This window comes from Diadema antillarum, unplaced genomic scaffold, assembly GCF_040938485.1.
Source record: "Diadema antillarum isolate AM-2024a unplaced genomic scaffold, OU_Dant_1.0 seq00000662_RagTag, whole genome shotgun sequence".
In the NCBI taxonomy this organism is placed as follows: domain Eukaryota; kingdom Metazoa; phylum Echinodermata; class Echinoidea; order Diadematoida; family Diadematidae; genus Diadema; species Diadema antillarum.
The window spans coordinates 129,809-143,415 of record NW_027271574.1 but is presented as its reverse complement, the minus strand read 5'-3'; the positions used below and the strand labels follow the sequence as shown (position 1 = coordinate 143,415).

At 39.7% G+C, this 13,607-nt stretch overlaps 1 protein-coding gene across 1 annotated transcript in view; it reads right to left on the bottom strand.

Annotated features, from left to right (window-relative positions):
• Positions 1 to 13,198, bottom strand: part of LOC139736695 (uncharacterized) — an 84,953-nt gene extending 71,755 nt beyond the window's left edge. The window contains exon 1 of the mRNA XM_071647442.1: positions 12,889 to 13,198. Within this exon, the coding sequence (XP_071503543.1) occupies positions 12,889 to 12,988 (100 nt within the window). The 5' untranslated portion in view covers positions 12,989 to 13,198. The remainder of the gene's footprint in view (positions 1 to 12,888) is intronic.
• Positions 13,199 to 13,607: the final 409 nt, after the last annotated feature.

The window sequence follows — 13,607 nt, the reverse complement described above, 5'->3', positions numbered from 1 at the left end:
AAATAAAACCACTGCGAAAATTTCAGCTCGTACAGTATTCATTACAAACTGATGTAATGATTGGCAATGTCAAATAGCACTGTGACAGACTTCATCATGCTTTCTAAGATCATATGGAATCAATAAGCCTATACATGTACATGACCCACCTTCCTTAGATCCAAAAGAAATAGTGTAGGCCTATTCATGGAGTATAAAGCCGGCACATACTCAAAGTAACTTGATACAAATTTGAATAATAAAAGCGTGTGACTCACTGTTCTTAAAAAGCAACAATATCTTAAATGAAACAAACATTTTAAAGCCTGTTATCTTTACTGGTAGGAAAATTGATCTAAATGTGCTTCAAACATCTATCAAGAAGATCACATGCCAAAATTCTATAGCAGTACCATCACTTTATGCCAACTGCAGAATATCTCCTCCTATGGCACCTACAGGAACAAACGTAAGATATTATAATGCTCTGCACTATTTCTTTTCTCTTTTTTTTTCGTGATAGAGACACGTGTACCTGAAATGTGATGTGTCATCACAAAAGCCATATAATGTCGAGGAAAATAATGTTTTGGTTTTTGGCAGATATAAATTGTCAGATGCTAAGTTTTAAACTGAAGATTTGCCCTATAGATTTCAATACAAGGAAATTTCTTCAAAGAGAATTAAAGGTTAGAAAACTGTAAGGCCATGTTGCCACAGTCGGCTTTACAGGCAATTTTTCCCCATTTATGATCTCCTATTTGATACCGGTAGTGTGATGATGCACTACATATATATGAACATTACATCGCAACAAATTTAGAGCATTAGAATCCATTGATTAATAGCTTTGTCATTTCTCACATGATATTTTGTATCTCTGTTAATTTCTTTTAAACCAAGAAGCTTCGCAGCATTTAGCTCAAAATTGATGGGAGGTGGAGAAAACCCACAGTTGACCTTTAAGTAGCTTCTTTGCCCAAACATATATACCCAGCCCTGGGGACACCTCCAAGATGCCAAACAGTGATGTCATGTCTAATTTTGTACCCCCTTGCCCAGCCGATAATAGAAAATGAAATCGACATGTCTGAAAGGCTGGCTGGAATGCTGGGAATGAATTTGTTTGAGGGATTCCACATTCCATGACACTGGGCATGGTTGTAATCGCCAACATGCTGAACTCCAATGCCTCCTTCATCATATCTCTCTACTAAGAGGTCAGATCTCTGTCCTGTATTTACAATTCTCTGATTGCAGACACATGCTTCATCTGTCCTCCTGTCAGAATCAAATGAATACCTACACTGTGTACTGTACAGTGATGATGTGTCATAATTTGACACACACACACACACTTCCAAACATGTGGAGATAACGGCATCAGATTCACTGCATGATTGTGAGGATCGTTGTTGACAATTTCCATTTATAAGCAAATTGATCTTGCCATTGGGAAGTCAACCTATTAAAAAAAAAATTTATAAATCCTCCAAGAAATATTTTACTCTGTGGTAAGTCAACTCCTCATTCTTCTGGTTATGGTGAATAATTCTACTGTATTTTTTTAAAACCAAATTTATTTCCGAAAAAAAAAAATAATATGGCACTGATATTGATATTTTACCATCTTTGACGGTCTTGCTACATTTACGTGTCCAGTCACACATACATGACATATCTGAATCCTAAAGACCACTTCCTTACCATTGAAGCTTTCCTCACAACTTGTTTTGATAGCAAATGAATCCCAGTGAAAATGATAATTAAAATACAAACATTTGATGAGCACGAAAACTATGTTTATAAAATCTACCACATTGCAAGAGCTCCTGAATGCCAATTTGTTACACTGTACTAAATCATTTGGAAATGAAAAATAGATATTGAAGAAATATTAAATTCCTAATGTGACATCTAATTTTCATTGTTAGGTTATGAAGCAGATCAAGGCAGTCATCTTACATACGTACAGTACATTCAGAATTAGGTGCCTACCACTTTTATAATATTGATAAGAGACACCCATGTCTGAAGCCACACTTGTTTTTGCATTATATACATTTGTACTCATATCTGATTTAACTTGATCTCAAGCTAGCTATCATTCCCATTTCTCTCGGACAACCATGACTACATTTTCACATGTACCCACCTCTATTTCACATCGTAATCAATATAACCACACCTCCTCATTTATAACAAGGAAAAGTAGAAATTACGCGGTGCGTAAAATATGTCCCCGCCGGAGGTAGCATTTAGTAGCAAAATGTACAATATCGGTAAAAAATCAAGGTCAAAGGTCAAAGAAGTCAAAGGTCAAAGAAGTCAAAGGTCAAAATTCTGTGTAGAAGTTTTGAAGCCCTCACCTAGTGCCATCACAAAAAGCAAACGGAATCGAAATCAGGTTAGAAATGGCAAAGGAGTAGCATTTTGTAGCCAATGTACAATAAAGGTCAAAAATCAAGGTCAAAGGTCAAAGAAGTCAAAGGTCAAAATTCTGTGTAGAAGTTTTAAAGCCCTCACCTAGTGCCATCACAAAAAGCAAACAGAATCGAAATCGGGTTAGAAATGGCGAAGGAGTAGCATTTTGTAACCAATGTACAATATAGGTCAAAAATCAAGGTCAAAGGTCAAAGAAGTCAAAGGTCAAAATTCTGTGTAGAAGTTTTGAAGCCCTCACCTAGTGCCATCACATAAAGAAAACGGAATCGAAATCGGGTTAGAAATGGCAAAGGAGGAGCATTTTGTAGCCAATGTACAATATAGGTCAAAAATCAAGGTCAAAGGTCAAAGAAGTCAAGGGTCAAAATTCTGTGTAGAAGTTTTGAAGCCCTCACCTACAGACTGTAGTGCCATCACATAAAGCAAACGGAAATGAAATTGGGTTAGAAATGGCAAAGGAGTAGCATTTTGTAGCAAAATGTACAATGCAGGTCAAAAATCAAGGTCAAAGGTCAAAGAAGTCAAAGGTCAAAATTCTGTGTAGAAGTTTTGAAGCCCTCACCTAGTGCCATCACATAAAGCAAACGGAATTGAAATTGGGTTAGAAATGGCGAAGGAGTAGCATTTTGTAGCCAATGTACAATATAGGTCAAAAATCAAGGTCAAAGGTCAAAGAAGTCAAAGGTCGAAATTCTGTGTAGAAGTTTTGAAGCCCTCACCTAGTGCCATCACATAAAGCAAACGGAATCGAAATCGGGTTAGAAATGGCGAAGGAGTAGCATTTTGAAGCAAAATGTACAATATAGGTCAAAGGTCAAGGTCAAAGGTCACAACTGAAATTCTGTATAGAAATTTCAAAGCTCCCATGTAGTGCTATCATATAAAGCAAACAGAATCAAAATTGGCTCATAAATGACAGAGAAGTAGCAAATTGAACATTTTGATCACACACGGACGCACAGACAGACGGACGGACAGACAGACGGACGGACGGACACACGGACACACACACGTACGGAGCCCGTTTCATAGTCCCCTGCTCGAACTCGTTCGGCGGGGACAAAAACATCAACAAAAGAAACATTAGAAACTTGGCCGGAAGAATATAGTGGACTTAAATAGAGAGCAGTTGATATGCTTTAAGTACATATTTGAAGCTGAACTCAAAATTAATTGACTTTCTATACTACTTCATTGCCCTGTACACTGATAAGCATGTGACCAGCAAGTTTGCCACACTCTACAAGTTTACAAATGCTTTCTAGTTAACAGGCGATATGTTTCAAAGTGGCTGTCAAGATGCTAATGGGGATTGAGTATCATATAGGAAGAAATTTGTCCATTTACACCAACACACTCATTCTTGTCTTTTTAGCCCTTTACTTTATGATGAGGCATTTAATTATATGATTCTACTTTATTGTTCGATTAATAGTCTCAGCTCTGAGCTTCATATTCCAAGCTATAAATTAGTTGTTTTTTAGTTTGTTTTTTTTTGGGGGGGGGCGCAAAGGAGGAAGACTGCCAAATTGTGGGGAAATATGCAATTCAGCCTCTTTCCCCATTCTTCTACATCTTTCTGAGCATCACAATGTGAAACTTTCACACTTGTCTTGCAGTGATTTCCGCACCACGACACTGTCACTAATAATGATTGAGGACGGTAGGACAACTCTACCCTGATCTCAAACAGGGTGTGAAATGATTGATGGTTGGGGGTTGGTTCAAGTACGCAGCCTTAAAGTTTTTACTGCCAGGAGTGTTTCATATCACCGTACACCTTAACAAGCTCTTCAAAAGTCTTAAGAAGAAAGGGGTGATGGGGGAGAGCCTGTTTGTATTGAAGTGAGTCAATCCCCTTCAGCTAAACATTCAATCTTAAAAGGTTGACACTTGCAAACACAACAACATAAGACGTGTTTCACCCCCAGAGCTCACCCACATCTTTTATTCTGCAACCAGAATCACTTGGAAAATACAGTGTATATCACTCCTTGGACCCTTGGAAGCAGCTAACCAGAATGAAAGATGAAGTGCATAAAGTTTGATACAGAACAGAGGAATATTAAACCACTGAGGTGCAGACTACTGTAGGGAGAGGAGGAGGAGCTTATTACTTGGAGCAAGGGTAGGAGAGGGGCAGATGGCAGGAAAACTACAATGGGACACTCTTGACTATTCATACAGAGATTTTAGAGATAGAGTGTATGTGATGGCTGCTGTGATTGTGTGTGGCAAAGTCAGAACTCTACACGAACCTATCTTCCTCAACTACAATGTGGCCGTACACAAAGTCAATGGCATTTTGAGATGGAGGTGAATACAGGGTTAAACAGTGAACCTCTTGTGAGTGAGTAGAACAGGAGGGAGAGTGGGAGTGGCCCCTTTTGACACCTGTTACATGTGTTCACTGTAAACAGCCGATTGCCCTCCAACTGCAGTATGTGACCTGCTGGCATTACATCCATACTTTGAATCAAGCACCCTGTTTGCACCCCGTTCCCACTGATTGAAAAAATCGAAAGTTATTACCATCTGAAACCCTCGTTGAATGTGACACCTATGTGGATATTGCATTGGTAGTCCTGAAACAGTTAAGCGGGATCAATCTTACTTGATTTTTATCCTGCCTCACAGAACAAGCCTGTAGCAGCAGCCCACTTCACTTTCTCCATAGACTCTGCTGCCATTCTGTCCATCCTTACAGACCTGATTCTTCATGGCACACGTCCTGGTGTCACATGATCTTGTCGCTAAAAACTCCAGAGGTCAAGGCAGCTGCAGGCAAGCACTATAAAGTCTAATGGTGGAAGACTGATCTTCCTACATATTTGCACAGAAGCGCAGACTTCAAAGAGCATTAGGCTGCCGAACAGCCTCCCAAGGAGAAGGTCAACAGAATCAATCCATTGGCATTCTTCATGGATTGATCACCAATAGCACTTGTCGAACCCCAGCCAGCATAAAAGCAGCATATATTGAGAATGACGATCTGATCAGCTACAAGCCACAAAGTACTGTGGTTGAGAGAACATGGTCCTAGGAACATTTGGAAAAGGGTTTTGCTATTGCTGAGGCTTGTTTCATTTACAAATTTGATTTCCTACCATCTACATTTTCAACGAACACATTACAGCCGTCACATCATAGAAAATAAAACAGAAACCTCCACTAGAATCTATTGCAAATTTGTCCCATGGGAGCCCACTTTTATACCTTCCACAAGCATACATAGCTGGTAATATCACAGAGATGTGAAAAGCAATACACATTACACAGATAAGAAATACGAACACAATTTGCAACATTAGGAGGCTGTCTAGAAATAAAGCGAAGGAGTACAAAATGGTGCACTATCTGTGTCATTTGATGTCAATTCCTCACAACTCCCTGCACAGTACGGCAGATTTTACAGTACTTCTGCCCGTATGTTTTGGCTTTTCTTTCTGTACTCATTTTTCCCCACTGGGTGCTGCCTAAAATATGGATAATAACTTTGCAAGTTGATACCACTTTGGTGAAGTGCCTGCAGCAATCATGAAGTGCAGAAAGATTTCATGGGTGACCTTGTACGTTGGTTCATCACCATTTTGTTAGGTGATATCGCCTACCAGAGCTCAGGTTTTCAGGGGTCAGTGCCTCTTGACCCCAAATACCCCTGATTGTATCATGACATATTTCTGTATATATATTGTATCCATATATATGAATGTCTCCAAAACCACCTACACAGTGACTGTTTTTTTCATCCAACAGAGGAATCTTGACGGTAATATCTGCATTGGCGGCTTGCTACCCTTTGTTTCTCATCCATTACACTATCATCAGTCAATTCTTGTTTTATTTTGGAGATGAATGAAATATTCTACTTCCTTAACCATTATGTTGCTACAAATAAAACTGTAAAGCACTAGCATCACCTCTATCATCTAGGAGCACACACATCACATACAACAATTTACTCAGAAATGCCTTCAGGTATTAAAGAGGCCAATTTGTAGCAACTGAAAAGAGATATGTTTTTCTACTACATCAATTTGTTCAAAAAGTTCAAATATAATTTTTGGTACTCAGTCCACATACAAGAGCTTAAGAAAGAATGCCAAAAATGCACAGGTAATTCCTTTCTACAAATCTCAATGCCTGCCAAGCCAGGCTGGTAGTAAAGACAGGTGACAAGTGCTGACCCCACATGACCTCATAAAGCCCACAGGGTGAACCAGACAGCCTTTTTCTCCCCACTTGTTTGTCTGTTTTCCACCCTAAACATTAGTTACGTTCAGACGGCAGGCCCTAACCTCGAGGTTTCGCTCTTGCCCCCTAACTACGACGTGTGTCCACACGACGAATCTTAACCTCGAGGTTACGAAACTTCGAGGTTAAGCTTCTGCCCCCCGTAACTACGAGTGGGTCCTACTCGATGTTAAAACCACAAAACCGGAAGTTTCAGCCCACACTGCTAACAAGGCGTCTATTTATTCTTTAGTCGAACCCTGTCGGACTCGCTTACGGGTACTCTTTTTCTCTGTCATGGTATGCAGAGATAGCACTGCACTGATGACTTTATGCCTTTATGAAGATATTCGTCGAAAACATTTTTTTAGCGTCGGAGAAGAATATAGAATACAGTTTGATAGCGAGTAAATGTTAATTCGACGTGTTCAGTTTCAGAGATCAAGCGCATGGGAAGAAAAGATGATGTTGTTGTGTCATGCGTCATAGGTTTTTCACGTGTGGTGTATTTGTGGTGTACGTTTGGGAGGTTGACCCGGAAGCAGAGGGAAATTGTGGGGGCCGGAGTTATGGCGAGGTCACTCTTAACTTCGAGTTCGTTGTGTTTTGTGTCCACACGGTGCTTAACTACGAGTGGGGACCCCCCCGCGGCTCGTGGTTAGAGTGCTAACCATAAGATTTCTCGTGGCTCGAAACTTCGAGCAAACCTCGAGGTTTGCTAACTACGAGTGCGTCTTCACGGTCCCTAACTACAAGCTCTAACCTCGAAGTTTCCTAACTTCGAGGTTACGGGCTCCCGTCTGAACGTAACTATTATCAACCTATTATCAAATCACTGTCATTCAGCAGCTCCTTCTTTTATTTTTACCTCCATAAATTTTTTTCCTCTGACATCTATTTTGAATGAGAGTTGTTTGAGTGGTATGCTGTTTACTACCACAGTAGATGTGTGCAATGAAACTTCACAGCAGACCACAGAGCTTTCCTGAAAATCACTTTCATTGCCATTTTCATTCTATCAATTCAGAGTACAATACAGCATGCACATTAACTCAGCTTTCCTGGAAGTCATTTTCATTGCAATTTTCATTTGATCAATTTAAAGTTTCATACAGCATTACATATTTTAACTCAGTGAAGAATGGTAAATGCAGATAAACTTGAGCTACATGTGAGATGTTTCATGTCACAGTCTGCCAAGCTGATTGACTTTTAACTCTAAAACGTGTTTAAGCAACAGAGTTTACGATGCTACCACAGTGACCGTGCAGGAACAAAACCCTGTGTGGGTCTTCTCCGTCAATTTGTTCAATTTTGTATTCAATTCACAGCCTGAGGCAAACCATCCAAAAGCCACAACTTTTGAACCAAACAGTGAACCCATAAAAGTCACTTACTCACACCTCCATTTTTTTATGATCTGACATGGGGGGGGGGGGGGAGGGGGAGATATTGATGAAGGAATTGTCACGGTAGGCAGGCATTAAGCAATTTATGAGGATTTATTGGAATACTGAAGCGTGTGAATATTTCTCCATGCATAACAGGTGCGAGGAATTCCATGTCAGATATCCTAGATGTATAATTTTTTTTTCCTTTCTTTCTTTCTTACAGCTGCAGAAAAACAAAGTCATTTGTATTGGGTTGTTTGGGGTACCCAAAATGAGAGAATGATAAAAATTCCACCCATTAAATTTGGACAACAAAATAGTGGCTGTTTTTCCAGATCTCATTAAAATATGATTATTTTTCTACTCCTTTTATCATTTCATTTGGGAAAGGGGTCATTACCTCTGCAGGGCACAGATGAACAACAAAGGCATATCAAGCAAAGTGTAAATAGCTTCTACACAGGTAATGTGAGAAAGAAGAAAAGTGGGGAGGGAAAGGGCATAGTAGATTTAATGTAGAACTATGTCACTTCCTTTAAGTAGGTCCAGTGAAAGTATGAACATATTTTGGCCAAATGCACAAAGAAACATTTGTTGTTGTTTTTTACATAGACAAAAGATTAAGATGAAAAACAGAGTGGACATTTATCAAGTCTTCCAGTTGGACCTTATTAGGGGTTTTCACATCAGCCCGATGTTTCGAAATAGCGCGCTATTTTCTGACTTGGGAAATTAACCCGATCACAAAATAGCACGCTATTTGATAATGTGAACACAAATTAGCGCTTGTATCGCTCTGATTGAGAAAATTTTTCGAGTGCAACTCGGGAAATTTCTGAAATGGAGAGATAACATAGCGAACTAGCGCGCTATTTGATAATGTGAAATCGCCTCAAGAAATTAGCGCGATGCATCCGTTCATGCCGAGCGTGTGTGACCCAGAAGCATGCGCTCTACTGGTATACCCGACACTGTTTGCGCATGCTCAGCTGTCGAATTCGCTCGAAAAAAATTTTGGGCTAATTTTTTTCGGGCTGATGTGAATAGGAAATGAAATAGCACGCTAATTTGCAATCGCGAAAAATATCTCGAGCTTGGATTTTTATTGGGCTGATGTGAAAACGCCTATTGAGTATTTCTCCCACCAGTCTACATATTAATGAACATTAACAATTATTGTAAATAACCCAAATATCATTAAAACTACATCAGACTTACAATCCATATATGCCCTTGTCTGTGCAGGCTTCTGGCATTGTACTGTAAATGTCCATATTTTTCTGCAATTAATTTTTCGCGTCGAGTAGCTCACAAACATATTCGCAGGTTCTTGAATTTGCCCTGCATAACTGTTCACCCATTCAAAATGTGTAGAGAAAATTGTGAAGATATTTTCATGCATTTCAGAATTTGCGCTAGCCAAAAGTAGCGCAAAATGCATGAAAATGAATGTAGGTACCGCAAAAATTTGTGTGTTAACAGTATATCCTAACGTCATGCTAGCTTTAGCCTGGAGACAGAAATAAGTCAAGCAGGCCAACATTTGTGTACATACAATGTACATTGTATTATTTAGTCAAGCCTATGAATTTATTCAAATCATAGTTACACCAGGAAAAACTTGTGAGCGCTGGATCAGCTTTTGTCAATGAGCAAGAACTTAAGAAGTCCTGAATCACAGCCAGACATTGATTAGCTATCACAGGGGAATACTACAGCTCTGCCCTGTAGCATTCAAACATACATGTGTATTGATGAGATAGAAATGAGTGGTTTTCATCTCATTCTGCACAAAGCATCATCACACTAATCCCCCCCCCCCACCAAAAAACAAAACAAAACAAAACAAAACAAAAATGAAGAAGGTTTTGCATATGTACTGTGATGCCTGTCACAATAATTGGTGCAATTCAAATATCTGTTTGGACTGAGTGACTGCAGAGCTGTTAGCAAGACAGTCTGCCCGTGTATTTTTGAAGCTCTTAGCTGCAGAAAACTGGTTTGCAACCCTCCTATGGGGTAGAATAAGACGGTTTGTTGACATGGCTCCCTCCACGGGGCACAACACTGTTTCGGGAATAATTTTGATAATTGCATGTGTGTGGGTGTGGGTTGGTAAAATGTTTACAGACGCAGACGAAAGAGGCCCTGTGCTTGTAATACACTCAGTCGTCATTGCAGAAGTTCCTTCAGGTACCGGTATCACAGACCACATAGACTGAGCAAATGCCACTGAAGACAGTGTTTGAGTTCACGGAGCTATGTCGACGTTTCAAGCCACGGTAAGGTGAAAGGGGGACCTCACCTAGTAAAGCCTTTGTGATATTGACATAGCTAAAACTTGGTCCCCCAGGCATCTGGTGCAACTTTCATTTCAACCCCAGATGTGTGAAACGTGACAGAACTTAAAACACTGATCACAAGACGCTACATGGCATACTTGCTCTATTTGACCAACGTCTCTTGTAACATCCCAATCCTATTTAAATCACTCCATAATCCTACCATCTCAGCACTTTGTTCCCCTTACACATGAATTGATCAGACTGTATAAGAGACTGTAGGCCTCCATATTTCATACTCAAAACTCTGACACAATTATGAGCAATGCATAACACAAAAATAAACAAACTATGAAGCTCCATTGTGTATTTCTTTTGGTACAAAATTGTGTATTTCTTTTGGTACAAAATTCAATACAGGACCAACTTGCATGAATTGGATCTCCATCATTACTTCTACACGCCATATCAATATCCAAGCTTATCTCATTCTATTTTCATGTCAGTCAGTCTCAGAAGAAGTGTTTAATACCTTTGAAATATACACCATTGTATCAATTCCATAATAAAAATTCAGGGTCAGACACAGGAATCAAACTGATTGCTTGCAACCAGATTAACGTGTAGGGACTACATACACTGTATCTGCAGGTACAGACCAATTGCAGAAGACTGCATGGTCCAAGAACCACTCCCTGCAGTCAATGTGAACAGAAATCCGTCAGGAACATTCCTGGCTTTCAAGTGCATGTAGCTCTCTTTCAAGCTACAGTCAAAACGAACTTTTGACGACCTACGAACAAGCTGTAGGACTGAGAATGAGGTGAGGGTAACATACCTGCGGGATCCCTCATCCCTCCCCCCCCCCCCCCATGAATGGGGGGGGGGGACACCAAAAAAAAAAAGGAAAATAGAGGGAAGAGAGAAGAAAAAACACAGGAAAGAATGGGGTAACCAATATGTGACAGTACCAGGTTGATGTAGCGGGAGGGGGAAAGCGAAAGGGTCGATTTAGTGATTGATGTTCCGCATCAGTTCAACCTGGTGAAAATGTCTAGACAGGGATGATTGTTTGTGGTGTGGTACGGGGAGGCTAAACTCCACAAGCGAAATGGCCATCTCCTAACACAACAAGCCCTGTGGTTCTAAAGTGACACTGATATATCTACCAAAACCAGCCACAACTATTTCTGCACCCTTTATTTCATTCTACTCCTAAATAGTATAACAACAGCAGTTACAGGAATGCTTCAAACGAGGTAAATGCTCTCTTTTCTAAAGCCTTCCAAATCCAATAAGATTTTTTCTGTGGGTAACATTTGACCTTAAACCTACACATGTGTCACACATAAATATCAATACCCAACATTCCATGCGATATAATGCCAAAAATTTTTTTGGATAAATGTTCTTTGACTCCTAAAACCTGATCTTTGACTGCCTGAGAAATGGGGGGGGGGGGGGGGGGACAACAAGGCAAACAGTAGCTCTGTTCCACATTTTACTATCTTAACATTAACTTTCAAGCTATCGCACAATCCTCTCCTGGGGAAGACTGATCCACAACAGAAATCACACAATCCTAATGTCAAACGTCACAGCTGCAAGAGAGATCTTGCTTTGATATCAATTTCTGCATCGATCATTTTAGAGTCAAATCCGATGGATAGACATTGCTACATCATATGTGAGAAGTGAAAGGCAAGCAGCACTTTAAGAAAAAAAAAAGACAGGAAGAAACAGTGCAGCAAAGAATTGAGTGGATTTTTTTCTGCTTCTATACTTGGAGCCCATACTCCCTGGAGTCGTGCCCACACCCCTGACGTGAGGAAATGACATCAACAGAAAAAAAGAAAAAAAAAAAAAAGAAGGTGAGCTCCTTCTGCCAAAGAACTACACATTTTCCTTCGAGGAGCATGAATTTAAAAGATTATATAAAACAAAAACAACAATGAGAAAACAGAGGCAGGGAGAAAGAAATAGTGGCAAATATAAACTGGGCGAAGAGGGAGAAAGAGAAAGTTTAAATGCTGGGCATTCCCTATCTCACATACAAGGCTTCCTGACAGAAAAAATCATGCGGAACAGCTTGGAGATTGCCAAATAAGAAATGTGTCGGTAGATATTAAAGCTCAGCAGGCACGGCAATCAATCACTTCTCTGCAGATATTTATTCTGGGACAAAGTGAAAGCAGATCATGTCATGTCACAGCAAACATACTGTTCAACAAGTCATCTCACAATTCATAAAGTGAGTCCGTAATAAAGGAGAAAGACATCAACATGCTCCAACTTGTAAAAAAAAATGATTGAAAAAAAAACAACTTTACAGACATGAAATTCTCAATTGTAGTTTCTTTCCATTCTTTGTTTTCATAACAGTGTTAGTAGTGGAAAAAGCAAAACAAACCTTACATTTCAAACCCTTGAACTCAGTAGGAGTGTTCATAGTGGTAAACATCAACATTACTACATCAAGAGAAATTGCAAACACAAAAAAGAGAAATCACAGAAGAAAACAGAAATTAGTGAGAGACACCAACAAGGGCAAACTATACCTTCAACTTTGGCAGCTGTATGAAGTGTACCAGGGCGGGGGATGCTCCCTGGCTTTGTGATCTTTGAGGGCGCTTTCAGCCCAGATGGCCGTGACGCCATGGCTCCTGAGGAAGTAGATAGGCTCTACCTCAAGGATTCAGTGTCTTCCAGAACGAAAAATGAGGATTTCCTTGTTACATCTACTTTCTCCAATGGGCTTGATGATGTAGTCCTTATCCACAGTAACCATTGCAAGCCCAGGATAGCTCAAGTTTGTTCAATCTATGCACATTACATTCTGTTTACTCCAGATGGATGGCCACCATTAGAGATGCATTGTGCACCTGAAATGAGACAAAAAGGAAGAAATATGTAAACATGATTACTTTGGTATTGTAAAGAAGCTCTGCTTCATGAATAAAAGGAAACCAAAACCCAAAGAGAAATGTGGATTGAGTGAAAGCAACAACATTAGTAGAACATATCAGTGAAAGTTTGAGGAAAATCAGACAATCGATGCAAAAGTTAAGAATTTTTGAAGTTTTGGTGTTGGAACTGCTGGATGAGGAGACTACTAGAGGTTATGATGTCATGTGTGGACAAAAATATAAGGAAAATATAAAAGGAATTCCACAAAAATTCACTTTTCTAGCATAATGAAAGAGCACTTGACTAACCGCTTTCTGAAAGCAGGGGGAATAATGGCTAACCTTAACATATATGTCAGTAACAAGTTGAT